At 38.2% G+C, this 17989-nt stretch overlaps 1 protein-coding gene across 3 annotated transcripts in view; it reads left to right on the top strand.

Annotated features, from left to right (window-relative positions):
- The window catches only part of ZSWIM8 (zinc finger SWIM-type containing 8), a 58770-nt gene continuing 40781 nt past the window's right edge, over positions 1 to 17989 (top strand). For all 3 annotated transcript variants that reach the window (XM_008643706.2, XM_017725884.1, XM_017725883.1), the window contains exon 1: positions 1 to 597. In XM_008643706.2, coding sequence (XP_008641928.1) covers positions 420 to 597 — 178 coding nt within the window. In that variant the 5' untranslated portion in view covers positions 1 to 419. The remainder of the gene's footprint in view (positions 598 to 17989) is intronic.

The following is a 17989-nucleotide window of genomic DNA, read 5'->3' as shown; positions in this document are numbered from 1 at the left end:
GGCGGTCCCCCCGCGGGAGCCCCGGTGGAGGAAGCCGGCCCCTTCCCTCGTCCTGCAGTGCCGGGAGCCTTCGGACCCTCCGTGTGCCCGGCAGGCACCTGTCCCGCCTGGAGGCAGCTCTCATGGACTAACCGGCCCCCTCCGCCTCAAGTACATTCTGTGGACATAAGCATTTTTTAACTTTTTAAAGAACTTTTTTTTTCCCCCCATGGAATTTTTACGAGCTGCCCCTTAGTTATTTCCTGCTTCTCCCACCTCAGGCAGCGCTGACTTTGTTTTTTCCTGGTACTGTAGTATGGGGATCAAATCAAACCCGAGATTTTAAGTATTGCAAGAGCCCTCAAGTCCATTCGCCTGTTAAAAGTGAGCAGTGCTGTTCCTGTCTTTCTTCTTTTCCCCCACGTCGCCTGTCGGATGTGATGGAACTCATGTTCGCAGAGTGGGAGGACGGGGAGAGGTTTTCATTTGAAGACTCCGATCGCTTTGAAGAAGACTCTCTTTGTTCCTTCATCTCGGAGGCAGAGAGCCTTTGCCAGAACTGGAGAGGATGGAGGAAGCAATCGGCTGGACCCAATTCCCCCACTGTCAAAATGAAAGGTGAGGTCACCCGGTTTCGTTGGGATGCTCTTTGGATTCGTGGAAGTTGTGGGGCAAGGGGGATGGTAGGTGAGGAGGTCTGCAGAGGGAAAGTCAGAGCAGCAGAGAGAATTCCTATGTAGAATTCATTGTCGGGATAATGTTTGACCAAAGATTGAAACTGTAAGTTCACTGGCGTTCTTAAGACAGAGCTGTCTTTCAGGTGAGTTTTCATCTGCATGCACTCGTGGTATTGTGGTGCTGCTCTTCTGAGTAGATTTTGTGGGATTGCTCTTGGAAATCTGAAAACCGTTTTCTATAAACAAACTGCAGACTTGGCTGGGAATAACTGTATAGGTTCCCCACATGCTGTGATCGAAGTACACTAAGATTTCATAGAGGTTTTTGTAACTTCTATAAAGCTACTCGTGTAAAGCCATGTAAGCCGTCATTGTATAGAACAGTCCATTTTCCTTGTCTGATTCTTGGCATTTTTCGTTTTTCTTTTAAATTAGCTCTTTCTTTTGGAATAGTGTAGCAAGAGGGCCTTAACACTGTCACAAAGAAGTCGGCCAACAACAGTGTGCCTGCTTCAAGAGTTGTTTTATTTCCTTTCTGCTGATAGTAATTTCTATTTGTGATTAACATATACTTATTAGCTCTTTGCTTGATTTTTTTTTTTTTTTCTTTTTAACAAAACTTGATATTCTACTGCATTGTGAACCTGGAATTCAGGTGATGTTTGCACTAAGCAGAGCCAGATACATAGTTAACAGAAATTACACAAGCTCTTTCTACTTTTCCTTTTATCACCTGTTTCTTCAGACCAGTGTCAGTACTTTTCCTGTTATTGCTGATCTTTGTAACCATCACCTGCCTCATTGATATCTCCCTACCTGGAACTGCAAAACTTTATTTTCTTCTGAATATTGGCCTTACATGATCGGAGAATGCAATTTATATTGAATTGAGTTGGAATCTGGCCATGTTGTGCTATGGACAAGTGTTCAGTTTTCACTGGTTTAGTACCAGAAAGTACACTTTGCATTAACCATAGGCTTTCCAGAGCAGATGAAGTTTTAAATTCTGCTACTGTAAAGAAGGGGAACTGTGTTGGCATTTTTAAAAGCTGTGAATCCTGAAATGTAGAAGTAAGCATTGTGCATAGGGCAAAGCGTATATACACAGATACATATATATATATATGTAGTATTTTGTTTACATACTGGTGTGGAAATAAAGACATCTCTAGTTCGGCAGAGGTGTATGGGATTGGTTTGTATGGCTCTGCAAGTCAGACTGATGTTTGCAGAGGTGATTATTTTTTTCAATTTTGAGATGCTTTTAGCCAACTTTTCTCCACTGGTTCAGTGTATGAGTGCATGTTCTTCTGGGTCTTGACCTAGTTCCTTGAGCTCTCCTGACCGAATTAAATCAAGCAGCAGTTGCTCTCTCTGCTGTCATCCACTTGTTGCATTAAAAGGAAAAGCTACTTCAGTAGATTGTGTGTATTTGCAATCTTCAGGCTCTTTTCTGATGTGTAAAACAGAGCTAACATATCACAACAATAGCTAACATTTTTGTGATAATTGTAATTATTTACGCCATAGTGAGATGCTGTTCTGGGTTCTGCAGACTTGCATAGGCAAGGCTTTTATTGCTTGGCCTTGGTTCATATATTTCAGGCTTTATTTGTAGAGACACCTCATTCCTTTGTATGAGAGTCTTACTTAAAACAGGAGGGACATTTTGAAAGGATACTGTTGCCTCCTTTAAGGCCCTTGCTGGAAATTCCCAGGCTCTGGTCAGAGTTATTTTGAGAAGAATGTGAATGTGGATTTGTGGCCTAAATAATTATTTATTCACACTATGAAATCATATGATACTACCATTATGGAACACTTGCAGGTACTTTACTGTACACAGTGTGTTGCCAGTAAGTCTGGTCTGATTGAGATCTGTCATTGTCTCAAATCTCCTTGGATTTCAGAACTCCTGTACCAATTTTATTATTTTTAATACCTCTTCTTGACAGTGTTTTTAAGTCAGAAAACACAGTTTGTATTCAGAACTTGCTGGGTCCTGAGGTGGTAGCTTGTAGTGAGTAATTTCAAATGTGGTAATTCAAAATTGAGCTGTGTGTTTTTATTCCCACAGTTTGCCATTTTGTTGTGTCCTGTTACCTGTGCAAACAAAAAATGAGGTTAGACACTAGGTTCTTCTGTTAAGTGCTAAGAGAAAACAAGAGGTACTATATTCTGTTAGTCTTTTCCTTCAGTTTGGAGCTCAGCCTGTGTTTTGGTGTGGAATTAGCCAGACAAGTTATGTAATAGAAAGAATTTCTAACTTTTTCAATTGTTTTCAATTTGGCCTTCTAAGTGTCTAGTTCTTCATTAGTTGGTTCAAAGAGAATCCCCCTGAGACTGATGGAAGTGCTGTTCTCTGGCTCTTAAACAAACAAACAACCTGCACACACACCAGTTACGGCTTTCTTACTTTTTGCAAGTTTTTATTTTCTTCTTGGGTATTTTTAATATTACTGTCATGCTTACTGGAAATTTAACAATAAGGCTTGGGACAGCTTGTTGCAAATACACAGAGTATTCACTGCAGAGGATTGCCAAAAAGATGAGTTATTCACTTGTTTGTGAACCACCCCATTGGTTTGCTAAAAAAATGATGGAAGAGGGAGAGAAATGTTTGAGTTTCTCTAATATAATCATTGGAACTGATTTCTTTATAAAACCAGGTATCTTGAGTAGCTACATCAGAAAAATAGAATTGTAATTGCTATTTTTTTTCTCTCATTTAATTTCTGTTGTGGTAAAGTCTTCTTATAGTCTTCCTATATTACACTCTAGAAAGGAATTTTCTCCTTAAACATAGAATTGTTAATGTGAAGAAGGAATGCATTGTGTCCACTTCATAGATGCCCTTAGATTTTGAAACTGCTCTCCCATCTCCACTGAGTCACCTGCACTGAAATCCTGGAGGAAACATGTCAGTTTTGGGAGTACCGGGAGTCCTGTCATGATTTGGAATGTTTGTTTTAGGAATGCCTTGTTCTCTTGTTAGACTGCCTTGATTGCTTGCTTTACCCCTTGTGTTTTTAATTTTGAGTGGTGTAATGCTTCTAACTGGTATTTGGCCATTCATTACCTGTATACATCATTGATTAGAGGCTTTCAGTGCTCAAGCAGAGGATTCTGCTCTGAAGTTAAGGTGAATGGATGTTTTGAAATACAGTGTCCTTGCAGTGTGTTCAGAGCTATCTGGTTCTTAGAGTTGGTTTATAACTCCAACTCTTTTTCTTACATATCACATTACAGTCCACCACTTTGTTACCCATCTACTAACGAATGCACCCACTTGCCTTTTCTCTGCTTTTCTGGGCAGTCTTTTTTTTCCCAGGAACCATTATGATCCTCTCATGCCCTTCTCGTTTTTTAAAGCAGTTGTGTTTTTCATTGGTAATTGGAGTAAGTGTAGTCTCTCTGCAAACGTTTTATTATCTGTTATCTTCACATAAGTATTTTTGTGATAGAATTTTAAAGAATAAATGTTAAAGTACACTCATTATCTCTTCAAACCCACTGTGGCTTTGTTTCTTCCTGAAAGCTGCTAAGCTCTTTCCCACCCTTAGTTCTTTGTTTCGCAGCTTCTGAAGCATAAATATTTACCAAACACATAAGAAGCTGCCATTAATACTGTAGGATTGTTAAGTAATGCTTTCACAATATATGTATTCATTTTATATTTATTCATTCACAGTGGATTTGGTTGGAAGTGTGCTGATGAGTTGTGTTGAATCTGTTTTCAGTAGGCAGCTAGTGGGCAAACTTGACTTTTTTTCTTTCCTTTACTGTAAGCTTGAACTATTGTATACTGTATTGCAAAACCCCGTCAGACCTGACTAAGAATTGATGCAGGTAGTGCCCTCTTAGAAAATATTCTTATTATTCAGCCCCAGACAGTTTTTATTCTTTCAAATAAAGTTTCAAATTCTTTCACCCACAATGTGAAGTTTTGGGCACAGTGTCTCAAAAGTATGAGCTGTATAGAGAAAATCATTGGCAGAGAATATGCAGAGCCTGAGGTGAAGATATGATCAGTTTAGAGATCAAAGCCTGAGCATTGTCTATACTGGTAAAATGACAGTGACTGATTTTCATTAATTTATACAGGAAAAGAATAAATGGCATAGAGAGCACTGCTTCTTCCTCAGGAATGCTAGTAACTAAGAAATTAAAGTTAACCCTTGTTCAAACAGTAACTTGCGAAAACAGCAGGAGGAATATTTAGTCTCTTTTAAATTAACACTGTGCTCTTCAGACTCTTGGTCTTTTCAGAGAAGAATGCTGGTATCATCCCAGAGTGTGTCCACTCTTTGAGCCTAGTGAAGCTGGAGATGGAGACTGTAGTTTGCTGCTGTTTTGTTACCAGCCATTACTGTGTATTATGACTGATTTTTTTCTTTTCCTACTTTATTTGTGCCTCTGCTATTAAGGGGAAGATTATGTAGTAAACTCACACTTCTGGGAGGTACAGGTGTAGTATGTCTTGTTTGTTGTGTTCTCTAATTTAATACAACACATGACAAATCTGTTCTAGCTCAAATATATCTGTTATATTATATCCAACTTCATTAGTAAAATGCTAAAACAGTAACTGGTGAGCAAAGGCGTTATATGGCTCCCTAGTGAGTTTCTTTATAGAAGCAACAGAATTCTAAAGATATAAATGTTGATGAGAAGATACAAATGGTTGTGAAATAAGCAGGGATCAGCTTTCCAAAGAGTAAAAGTAACGTGAAAGTTAGGGCTTAGGTGCTAGCAGAAGATAGGTTTCTCTGTATTTTCTCACCTTAGTAAATGAATTTCACCTGGTTTTGTACTCTAATCCATAGCTGGTGATGATGTTGACTTGCTATGGAGCAGAAGCAAAACTTCAGGTTGAGGAAGGGACTTACTGTCTTGTAATAAATACAAGGTATAAAGGGGACATGGGTTCAGAGAAGCTTCATAGACGGTGGTTTGTCAAGACTGATGGGCATGATTAAGTGCACAGTTTCAGGCCTGGGATGCAGACTTCAGAAGCTGTCTGTAAGTTTTCCTAAACAAAAAGGTGGTTTCACAATGCATTAATACCTCTGTCTTTTGGAAGAAGGACAAACTGATTATGATCCTCACTCATAGATCTCTTCATTTGCATTTTCCTGTGCCTTTCTGAGATAATCGAATGTGTGTATCCCTCTCTTCAGAAAAGAGTACTGAAGAAACCACATAAAGAAGCTATCAGGAAAAGATACTTCTTTACTACTGAGATTTTAATTTGCCACTCCAGTTTTATCTCTCCTATGGTTTTTTGGCCTTTTCCTTTAGTTTTCTTTTCCCCTCCCAAAAAGTCTTTCGCATTCTTTGCCTGTTTTAATGTCTTGCCTTTCTATGGGGAAATGTTTCATTTTCTTTTGTCTCATCTTTCTACTCATCTTTCTTCCTGGCTTCCATGGATTTTTCTTTTTGTGTTTATTTTCTCTTTCTGTTCACCTTGTGGAGATCCCCGTGTTGCTGAATGACCAGAGATCACAGAGGCTCTGTTTGCAGTGCAGGCTTACTAAAGCTTCTGGGGTTATTCTTTTCAATGGCATGTTTACCTCTGGGGGAGCAAGGATAAGGGTTCAGATTTGATCCTAGGCTCTGAATTGTGCTCTGCCTTTGTTTCCTATCCCTTTCTTTATCTCCCCATCTCCCTGTTAGGGATTCTTTTTCCCTGAGTTGCTGAGTTCACAAAGTGATGGGAAGTTTCAAGAAGCCAGGGAGGCTTGTTCAATAGGTGGAGGTGTACTCCTGGCTTCATGAATTGTGGTGGGCTCTTGTACAATCTGTGCTCCTCTTGCTCTGGTTTGGTGTTGCTTCTAGTCATGGTGTAGTGAAGTGATCTGTATGTTTGAAGACCCACCAGTTAAGTGTGATTTAATATGCAAGTCTACAATTTTGGAGTTTCACTTCAGTTTGAGGAACAGCAACCAATCCATAGCATAACCTATATGCAGAAAAATAGCACCTTTTGTACAGTCTATATTTCTATAATGGGAAAGGAAGAAATGAGAAGTCAACTGATCAAACTTATGAAAGTCTGTTTAGAGGTATTAATATACCCAAAGTAAAAATCATTCAGCATATGAGTTGTGGGAGTAAAACTCACGTGTTGACTTGTGGCCAGGCCTCTTTTTTCCCCTCTCTGAAGTCAATCTCTGTTTTGCAGTCTCTTGAACAAACACACAAAACCCTCTTCTCTTCCTTCCCCAGCAATACCTTTGAGGGAACAGAAAAGGACATCAGTGATTTGAAGAGTGTCTCTTATGCCAGTTATAAACCGGGAGCAAAGAGCATCTCCTCTTAAATATTTTGTGTCCTAGGTAATATACAGTACTTTGTTCCAGAGGAAAAAAAGGAATGTACCGTTTCAAAAGATGTTTGCATACTTTAATGAACTTCTGGAGTAAATATTTGTCTATTTAGACTATCGATAATTGATTTGCAAGCTTTTGTTTGTTTAGTAAGAAACATTTACGAAAGTCAAAACCTATTTATTCTTTAGTTCTTAAAGTTGAATAATGTCTTTAAAATTTCATTGCTTTTAGACCAACAACTTTATGTATCAGCTATCTAAGTGTAAGACTGTAAAGTAGTTAAAAGACTAATATAAAATAGTGTCACAGCTATAAGTTTTTTCAACTTTATTTTAATGTACTTTATCTGTATTAAGCCCTTTCCTTCCTCCTCCTGTTTTGTAACATCCTTCTAAACCCTCCAGATGTAAAATTCAAAGCACATATGTGTCAGCTAGCTAAAATATTACATTTAGAATTTTATTTTTTTTAACATTAAAGAGCAGTGGTGTGTAATGAACAAAATACTTGAAATACTGATTCAAATTTCAAAATACTATATCACACATTTCTAAATTGCCTCCTTTGAAGCTGTGTAGTCTCAAGCAGTAAGTGTAAGGTTACCAATCAGATGATTCTCATTCTTCTCATAGTTTGTGTGTTCTTTGATGCATCTTTTCTTCTTTGTTTCTTTATTTCTGGCAAGGCTGTGGGTAGTTGTGTAGCATTTTTAACAGAAAGGACTTAAAGTGATGTCTTTGAGCACATTTCTTCACGTGCTTTAAGCATTATCAGCAAGATTTGTGGAAACTTTGCTGTTTTGATTATTTTTAGTTCATCTATATTTGCTTCCATACAGCTGGAAACGTACTGTTTTTGAAAAGAGTGAGACAAAGGAGCTCTCTCAGGTTGCAATATACCTATTAATTAAATTCTTCTGGAATTGTGTATTTTGAGAAAAGTGATGCTGTGAAAAGTACCTGGTTTTAATAAAAAATGCCTTCTGTGATGAATCACTATTAGTGTTTCTAGATTGCTGGAACAAAAAAAAATTAAGAAAAATGAAGATGTCAGTATTTACCAGTATCAATTAGACAGAAGCTGAACGTGTTTAAGCTGGAAAAAGCTGTGTGTTGATTTTTCTATATTTACCTAAATCTCTGCTGGTGTGAGGAAAAAAATTGGAAGGTAAGACATTCTCTTTCTATAGGAGGAAACCTGAAAAGATTGCAGGAGTAGTGTCTTTAATCAAAATCTTAACATTCTCATTCAGCTGCTGCAAGCAGGGCGACCTGAGTATTACTTCTTGATGTCTAAGTGACTTTTTTTGCCTTTCTTTTGTCTGCTAGGTTTATCTTGTGATTGTGAGACATATAGTAGGGCTTTCAAGCTTCTTTTTCTTTTTCTGGGATAAAAATTGTCATGTAAAAGAAATGGAAAGGATAAATTGATAAGATGGAGTGAGGAAGAAGAATATCTGTGCTCAGAAGAAATCCTGCCCCTTTGTGGGAGAAAAGCTGGGTGCTGGAAGGGAGAATATAGTTGAGAAAATGAACAAAAGGGACATCAGAGACCAAAAACAATGTAAAAAAAGAAGTCCACCTTTTTTTACAAAAATAGAAATAGGTAGCGTGATAAAAGAAATATTACCCAGAATTTGCCTGCAAGCAGTGAGTCTTTACAGGGAGGCATCCAGGGGTACTTTTTTCTCCCAAATTAAGACATTTACGTGGTGACTTATTGCAGCAGTGGGCAGGTGAACACCTGGGCCACTGATTCTGGCTTCTTCCTCTGTTCAAAGATGAAAAATTTAAGCAGATGGTCATCACTCTTTGCTATGCAGAAATACTGGTAAGCATGAATAATTCATTGATGGACACCTGAACATGAAAACACCAATGCAATTTTAAAATGCAATTAATATTGTTCCTCCCCCCCAATGCCCCTGCAGATAAACTATTCGAAAAAGTTAATTGTGGCTTTTCTGTTCGTTAGACTTGAGATCTCTAAAGGTGCTGCTTTGAGCATGTCTCCCCAGTCAGAACGAAAGAAAAAGTGAGTCAACCTTAAAATAAAAGTAGTCAAGATACCATCTAGACTGTTTCTTAGAGATATTCATTAAAATAATGCCTATGTGCATTAGAGCCATTCTTGATGGCATCTTGTCAATGTGTGTGACAAAACAAGATTCTTTGTTGAAGTACAGAGAAATTTCTGAACCTGTGAATATTGGGTATTTTATGGCCTTATGGAACCTGTCCATGTCTTGTTTCAGGTTTACTGTTCTCCATATATGCTCGTATTTGCCTGACTTTGTGTATCACCAGTTGTGATTCTTGAGACTTATTCTTTAGTATTTTTATTTTCTTTTTAGTATCTCTATACTGGTATTCTTATGTGGTAAAATCACATCTGTCTCATCCTTTGGAGAGTGTACCAACATGAAGTCTTGTTAATCCGTGTTAGAGGCTAATTAAATAGCTTGATCATGGCTTGAGTGCCCAAGTTCCATGCTTTTAGGGAATGATTGCTGATGTAAAAATACTTGGTAAGGGTTTGACATTTAAGCTTCATGGTAGTCCTGCAGGTAATATGTAATTAGTAGGTGTACAAATGAAATCACCATTTTTTCTGAGAAGCTAGTTCATTTGTGAAGTCTATAGGGCATAATTTAGTAATTCTCCTGAGCTCTTCACAGTTCCTGTTGCATATTGCATGTAATTCCATTTCTTACCTCATATTTAGGTCAGCGAATGCTGAGATGGGAGGGAAAAAGAAATATAGCTGGTAAATTTGTTTACCAGAGCTCCAGGTGAAAATATTTGTAACTTAGGCCTTTTATGCATGTCTTGCAGAGAAGGTGTAGTTGTATTTGACCCAGAATGTCTAAAAGTTTCATTGAATACTTGCTTGCATTTAAAGCAATGGTGCATGGGGTCAGCTAAGCTGCTTATCATTCCCAAGGACAGGGAGTTAGTTTTGCCTGTCCAGTAGTGAGCAGGAACTGTGTTCTGTGGACATTTTCAGAAGATGGTTGACTTTGCTTCAGTCTTGTGATGTTGGAGAAATCTTGGGAGATATTATTCATTTGCCTATTCAAATTCGTGCAATGGGCTGCAGTTAATCAGTGCTTCACAGTTTTCCAGGGATGCTTTTGGTATTATTTTTGTGCACTGAAAATAATAGACATGCTTGTAACTAACCCCTCCTCTGTAAACATTCTGCAGATGCCTGCTTGCTTCATATGTGCCTTTGTACCCAGTTTTGTTTTGCCCATTTTGTTCTCCCTGCAGGTAATGTGAGGAAAATGGAAAGGAGTTTATCTCGTTAGAAGAGGGACTTTCTTCAGCTGTAGGTTATTAACAAATGATCAGATGGATGCTTTACCTTGAGTAAGAGAAAATGTAATTACTGGGGGCTGAGAGCTTAAGGCAGGCTAGGTACTGCCACCTTTGGAAGTCTGTGTTTGGTAGTGGGGTTCAGGCTAGCTGGGGACTGCTCTGCTGCATGTGTGGTGAGAGAACCTGGAATTGAAGGATGTTGCTGACTGAGCTGTGTAACTTTCCATAAAGCCATAGACCTGAGGTTAGATTTGGGGAGATTTTTACAGAACCAGAGGAGAGAGAAAGGAGTCAGGTAAGATTTTTTTAAAAAGCATTTAGGTATCTAACTTCTTTTGACTTGCATTTATGAAATATTTAAACCTCTAATGGTTTCCAGTTGGTGATATTTATTAAGAGGTGATACCTTCTTTTAGTTCCTGATAGATGTTTAATTTTTTTTTTTAACTCTAGAGGTGAGCCTGCCCTGCCTGATCCTTTATCTATTCCTTTCAGACAATAACTTTCCCATCAGCCTGCCAAACATTGGCCTCATGTCATGCTGATACATTCAGTAAGTGCAGCTCTTTAGTGTTTGCCAGTGCATTTGTTTGGAGGCCAAGTAATACTGTTCTGGGATTTATTTAGACACACGAGAAAAACTGGTTAGAGATGAATTTCGCGTGTTATACTTAAGGATGGTTACTAATGGTAGAGAGCAGCACAAGAAATAGTAAAGTTGCGTGGTGTTTTGTATGACTTCCTTTTGTGTCTGAAAACATATCAATGCTTCTTGATAGAGATTGATTCTCAGCTGTGGTAAAGTCAGACTTTTGATTTATTTGTGTTCCATCATCTACATTCAGAAAAATATTTGGTCCCTGTTGGTCTTTGTTGCTTTTTTTTGTCATAGGCCACTGGAGATAATTTTGAATTCTGAGCTTTTAAAACAGCTTGTGTGGGGCAGGAGTGGGAATAACTGGTAATACTGAGCCTTGCATTCAGGAGGCAGGAGCTGTTTGATGTCTGTTCTGAGTGCACAATCCTGGTTGTGCAGAATGCTTTCTGCATGGGGTGAGAGAGCAAGGAGTAACAGTGCAGGGGAAATGACTTGCCTGAAGCTAATCTGCTTCATCAGCTGTAGAGTTATTTTGAATGCAAGCTGCCCTATTTGTCATGAAACCTTGGCCAGCACTGGCATGAATGCAGTATTTTGTAGCACTGTCTGTCTTGCTTTACAAAAATCTGCTGTTTATTTTAGGATTTCTAACAGCTGTCGGTTGCTTGCCCAGGCTGCTCTTTTTATGAAATGAATTAATTTTTTTTAGGGAAGGAAGTGGAAAGGTTTGAATTAAGAATTTTCTTGTCTGGATTTCCAGAGGAGGTTGTCAAGTTTTGAATGCTGCATTACCTGACTAATACTGGTATCACAGTTTTGGGATCTCAAGTCATGTTAGAGGAGGTGAGAGTTGAAAAAAAAGCCACAGAATATTCCAGTTTCATCAACACAGCCTTGTGCAGATTTTCACAGTTATTGCATAGGATTAGCAATAGAGTTAAATGGAAAAAAACTCCTTTCTGATCTAGATTTGAGTTGTGTTTGAAGAGGTCCTTACATTTTCTCAGAGCAGATGTTTTCTGTGCGTGCGTTGTACGCATGTGCAACAAGATCTTGAACCATTAGGCAGAACATAGGTGAGTAGGATCTTAGGACTTCAAGGTAGTGATGGAGGAATGTGCTGGTGTTTCTGTCCTGAAGTCACGAAACCAAATAATGGATTTTTCCCCTCCCTCATCAAACATATTCTTTGTTAGCAAATGTAACTTGTAGCTTTCTACATTTTCCTTGAACTGTCGTTCTGAAGATGTTTTTGAAGTGGTTTTCTTTGTAGAGATCTGGTTTCTAATACAGTCTGAATGTTGTAGCTATGATGCTTTAAGGACATAAGGAAGAGAGCTCTTGTAAGAGAAGAAGGGAAATCTGTTCTTCAGCCAGCTGACCTTCAGAGTGCAGAAGAAGTTTTCAGATGTGCACCTCTTTAAATTCTTAATGTGCTAGAAATCTTGGACATTAAACACACATCGTGCATCATCTGAGTTTTAGTTCTCTGGTCAGTTATCGCTTACCGTTATAAAACCTCACCAGCTTTCTTTTTTTAGAGCTTCTTTCGTCTCATGAAAGTGTTAGGAGTTGGCATGACAATGGAACGCTTAAAGATGTAACTTTAAAAATAATAAGATAAAGGTAAAATAATTTAAACTCAGTCTAATATTGAAACAGCAGGAGTTGTGCTGAGTGTGGGATTCTTTCTGTGTTAGGTGCTCAGGTTCATTAGCAAAAACTGTTTTGAGGTGCAGTCTCTATGATTGATGATAGCACAGTGGTGATGCCATTTCTCCACAGGAGAGCGAAGTTAAGTCAGTTGGTTTTCAGTTGTGGGGTTTTTTTAGCTCTGTAGGAATCCAGAGAGTGAATGTAGAAAACCGTCATGAAATGGGTTTGTCAGAAATGTGCAGAAAGGGAACTGCAAGCCTTAACAGGTTTAAAACTACTGACACTTGAAAAAACCCCCCACCCACTCACCCCTTCTAAATCTGCAGTCAGTTGTATTCTGCAATTCTACAGGGCTTGTGTGCAAATAAAATACAAGTGTTGTTTTTCTGATATTTTAATGTATATTAAGGCCTGCCTTATAGAAGGAACTAATTATAGCTTCCTAAACTATCTTATTCTTGGAGGAAGTCATTATGCCAGGAGATACGTACATGCCATCAGCCAAATAATACACTTCTCTTATTTTGAAGGAAAATCAAAATCCAGCAGCCAAAAGATAATTTGAGCCGTGAAATATTTAGACTTACACATATGAGCTGTTTGTGATGTAGTGTTAAGCAGTTTTCAGAAATTGAATTCAGATGAAATTTGCTATGGCTTTTGCTGCAGGTGGCACAGACTTTGTTGGTGAATTGGACACCCTCCTGTGATAAAATGACCCTTTTTGCATTAGGTTAAAAAGAAGTGCCATTCTTAAAACGTTGTGATGGCTGTAATGGAATTTGTGTAGTAATAGTTGCTGCAGTTTGTCAGTTAAGTTTGAAGTTTCCAACTCTGGACTGTAATCTGCCCATCTGGGATCTGTATTTTTAATGGTTTGTGGCTATGAATCTCATCAGTCTTATCCAGTAAATGCTAATGAAAAAATTATGTTGCTTATTCATCTTTTCAACTGCTTTGTACATAAAAATGTCATTGTGTGGCTTAGGACTGATGCAGGCCTCCTCCAAATTCTTTTTTGCTTTCAATTTGGTCTTATATCTCTGCATTTGCAACTCATTGGCATAATTTTCAGTGTCATTTCACTGCTGCAAAATGTTTATGTGATCAGATAGAGTTGCATAACTCTCGCTGAGGAAATAAGAGGTATGAGAACGTCTTGTAAACACAGATCCCATTAGGGTTTTAGTACTGTTAGTAAGCTTACGGGGGTAGTAGCAATGGAGAAGGAGGAAGATAAAAGCAAATAAGAGTAGCAGATTTGTTCCTAAATTTAAAAAAAACCCCAAATTTTTACTTGGGGGTTCTGCACTATTTACAGGCAGTAAGAAGCGTAATGTGCAAATTTAATGAGTGAATTGCATGGATAGAAAAATAAAACCAAATAATCCTGATAGTGGTTTCGTTGGTTTGGGGTTTTTTTGTGGTTTGTTGTTGGGTTTTTTTTGGTGGAGTTTGGTTTTGTTTTGATTTTTTTTTTTTTTTTTGGTTCATTTTCGGGGGTTTTTTTGTGAACAAATTAATGTATCTGTGATTCAAACTGAATCCTACTTTGTTCTCTGGAACATTTTGCTAATTTGTTGATCACTTAGTTCTCTCTAGGAATATGTTTTTGGTTATTAAAAAAAGTGTGTGTGTGTATGTGTATAAATACTTTCATTCCATGATGAGAATATCATCCTGCCATACATGCCTCTTGGAGAAAACTGTATTTTTAGAGTTTTTCCTGTGACTAATTGCCTGAAATACTTGAGAGTTGCATTACAGTGTCCTGTCCTTGCTGCTTTTGCTAGATCATTTGTTTAGTTGAGCTTGCTTGTCATGAGTATGCGAATATTTTAAAAGTACAGAAACATTCAGAGAAAACAAAACCAAGGGAGCCCTCAGGTCAGAACATTCCCTCTAGTCTGTGTTCTGAGCAAACTTGATTAACAGTAAATCAGCACCATTTGTAGCATCCTATCTCCATCACTCGATCCCTATTCTTGTCTTGTCTAACCCTCTTGATCTGTCACAGTGTGTGAAAAACTCACACAGGTGAGTACCACCAAAGGCTGTTGTTCTCCATTTGTTGTTGCAGCTGGCTTTGTGAATGCTGACGTGTTTTGCAGGGAATTGGAGTGGATAATATCTGAGAAACAAATAGCTGAAACTTTATTATAACTTGGTACAACAAGTATTTCAGTTAAAGGAGTCACTTTTCTTAAGATTGATGATGCTCAAATAGTTGGGGAATCAGGAACCTGTAACTTCACATTAGTTTGCTTAACCTGTAAAAGAAAAGCTTCTATTTTTTAGCAATACTGTGGTTTGCTTGGGTTTTTTTACGAGGAACGTTGTGGGTTTTTCCCTTTGTATAAAATGGCATGGAATTATTAATCTGAAGCAGGGGAATTGAAGACAGCTAATTGAAGACAGCTGTCAGTATTTGAATATTGCATCCTGTCGTCTGGTTTTCAGATGCTTCACTCTGCATATGGTCAAGCTAGACTGTGACTGGGTGCAGATGCAGCTCCCGGTGTCCATTCAACTGCCAGGTTCTGATGTAGGAGGGTCTTGGTTCAGCTTCAGGGTCTTCCCCCCTCAGCTTGCCTGTTGGTTTTCTTCCCTTGTGTGGTATTTGGGGCAAGAAAGTGGTGCCTGTTCTTGGTGTCTGCTCAGTTCTTGTGTCTGCTGGACTGCCATAAGAACACCCAGGAGCTCCAGTTGAGCTGAAGCAGTCTGTGATGTGTGCATCTGTTCACTTGAATGCCACTGAGACCAGCTGTGTGATTTGAAGAGATCATCTGCAACTGAGAGATTGATGATCTTTTGAAGGGAAATTAATCCCTAATTGTAAGTACCTGAATACAGGCCTGAAAGAGGGCATCTTGAGTGAGGTTCTTCTTTTATCTAATGTGCATTAGTGGATGGTCTACTCTCAGCATATGTGTCGTTAATCTTTCTTTTGCTGTAGGATGGAGCTTCAGAGCTGCTCCAGAAGTTCATCTGTGAGCCTTTGCAATGGAAGTTTCTCATGCTGTTCAATTTAGTTGCGCTCTTTTATTCCAAATCCTCTCTCCCCTACCTTTGACCCATTTTGGTATGGATGTTTAAAGGTAAATACTTCAATTGTTTTAAGTGCTTGTGTGTTGCCTCTCTTTCTTTTGTATGTTTAAATTTATGTTAGCTATTTCAGTTGCGTTTTTATGTTAAGTATTTAGTTTTCTTCTAGAGCTTGGTGGTTGTGGTCCAGTACTTCATATGTTCCAAGTCTTACAGGCACAGAGTAGCTGAGAAATCTCTTCCACTTAGGTGGAGAACTTTTCCTGTACCTCTTTGAAAACATTGCTATCCTGTTTGTGACTGGACCATGAAGCTTAATTTAGTTGTACTTAGTCTGATTTACTTCCAAGATTGTAATCCCAAGACTGTTCAAAGATGCTCTTAATATTCTATCATCTCTATGTATTATGTACTAGTGCATTCTAGACGGGCTCTGTTTTTTATAATGTTGCCTGAAATTTGGGAAATTGTAAAGTAAAGGTTCACTACTCATCTCACAAGTCTGTGCTTGAAAGCCGCAGAGCGGCAAGCAGACACAAATGTGTCTTGTGACCCTTACTGCTTACGTAGGCTGCAAGGATATTAGTTCAACACTTCTGATGGTCCCTTTTTGTTGACTTTGTAGGGCTGGGACTTACCCGGGCAAAATGTTAGTGTCATAGAAAACCAGCTGATGGTGGTGTATCTGTGAGCCATGGAATCAGTTCTGCTCTTAATTAACACCTCTTTGAATAGGGAACTAAAATTCATGTGCCTTGTGGATGGAGCTTTGCATGAGAAATACTTTTAAAGGAAGAGAAAGTATCTTGTTTTCAGACTTTTGCAAAATGCTTCTGTTACATACCACGTGTCTTATCCTCAGTTCAGAGATGGATTTTGTTTATTTTTAATAGACATGTTTCTTTTTATAAGATATTGATTACATGGTAAAATGGAAGAAGAAGTATGAGCAATGGCCTCAATGCCTTGAATATAATTTATTTGAAATAACAAGTACATTTTTGATTAAAAGGCTTGTGTTTAATTTTGCAGTGTTCACTTAGGGAAACTTTTTTTAAAGTATGTTCACAGCATTCACATTCAACTATTACAGTGTTCAAGACAAAGGTGAAGTTTTCTGATATTTCTTGCCAAGTTTGAGCTCTGAAGGACTATATTTCTCTGGGACATACTTCTTAAAGACATCAACTCTGAGAATAAATTTCTAGAAAGAAAAAAAAGAACAAGAGAATAAACTAAAACTAACAGCAGAATTTTAGAAGGAGATGTACAGAAAACAGTAAGAAAACAAATATTTTTAAAGAGTTGATTTAGGTATGTTATGATTAAATGCAATACTTCCTCTGCTTGCCTGTTTGAGAATTCTCAGCACATTTTGGTTTTAAGGGATATCAGAGAGACAATGTATCACTGACTTAAGCCAAGGGGCATTTAAATAACGGGGCACTTAAATAAAACAAGCAAAAATGCTGTAAGTGCATTCTACAGTAACAGTTTTGTCTTTCTACATCCTGTAAAAAGCACTGTATTATTTACTATTTTTAAAATGAGATTTGCAAAACAGGTTTTGTAACACCCCCCACCTACCTCCCTCACTGGTCAAGACTGAATTCTGCATATTTCCTCTTAGTTTTACTGTTCTTGCACTTTAGCTTTTGATATCCGAGGTGATTCACTTAATTTTCTTTATCTTCTTGTTCTGTTTGTAGTTGTATTACTTTGTTACTCTTTGTTACATTTATGACTGAAGCCAGTGGGAAAGGTGAGGGGAACAGTGGGTTGGGGACCAGGGATTGCTATAAAATCCAAGCTGTAGACTCAGATCTAAAAAGATAATGCAGCCTAACATGCCATTTTTCTAAAGGTATATATAGGAAAAGCAATGTCTCCTATCTTTGCACTGTGTCTTATCTCTTGCTGTGAGTTTTGGTCACTTGAATTTGTATTCATTCACTTGTATGTATAGTTCATTTTTAGAGATGTGTGTCAAATGAAAGTAACTCAGTGGAAATACCCTCATAACAGATATATTCAGTGTTTAGCCCAGTTGTTTTTTCTCTGTTGTGTTTAATAGCTCTTTGGTATTCTCATGATCCCTATTCTGCTGATTGTTCAAGCCGTTTCTTCTCTTTTTTTTGGTTACTGTGCTGAAGGAATACTGCTAGCTCATTTTGAACATGATCTGTTTTTATGAGTTATTGTTGGCTGCAACTTATTACAGCCTACCCTCTAACAGGAAAGGTGAAGCAGCTGCTACATGTTCATCTCTGTGTCGTAAGTCCTTCTGGCACAGATGTTGTTCTGCTGGTGAAAATGCAGGTTTGTGTGCACAGCTTGTGTTGGCTGTTGTGGGGTCAGGTGTTTTGTTGTTGTTGTTCCAGC

This window comes from Corvus brachyrhynchos, unplaced genomic scaffold (assembly GCF_000691975.1).
Source record: "Corvus brachyrhynchos isolate BGI_N302 unplaced genomic scaffold, ASM69197v1 scaffold61, whole genome shotgun sequence".
NCBI lineage: Eukaryota > Metazoa > Chordata > Aves > Passeriformes > Corvidae > Corvus > Corvus brachyrhynchos.
The sequence above is the reverse complement of the archived record's forward strand: the minus strand, read 5'-3'. Positions and strand labels throughout refer to the sequence as shown.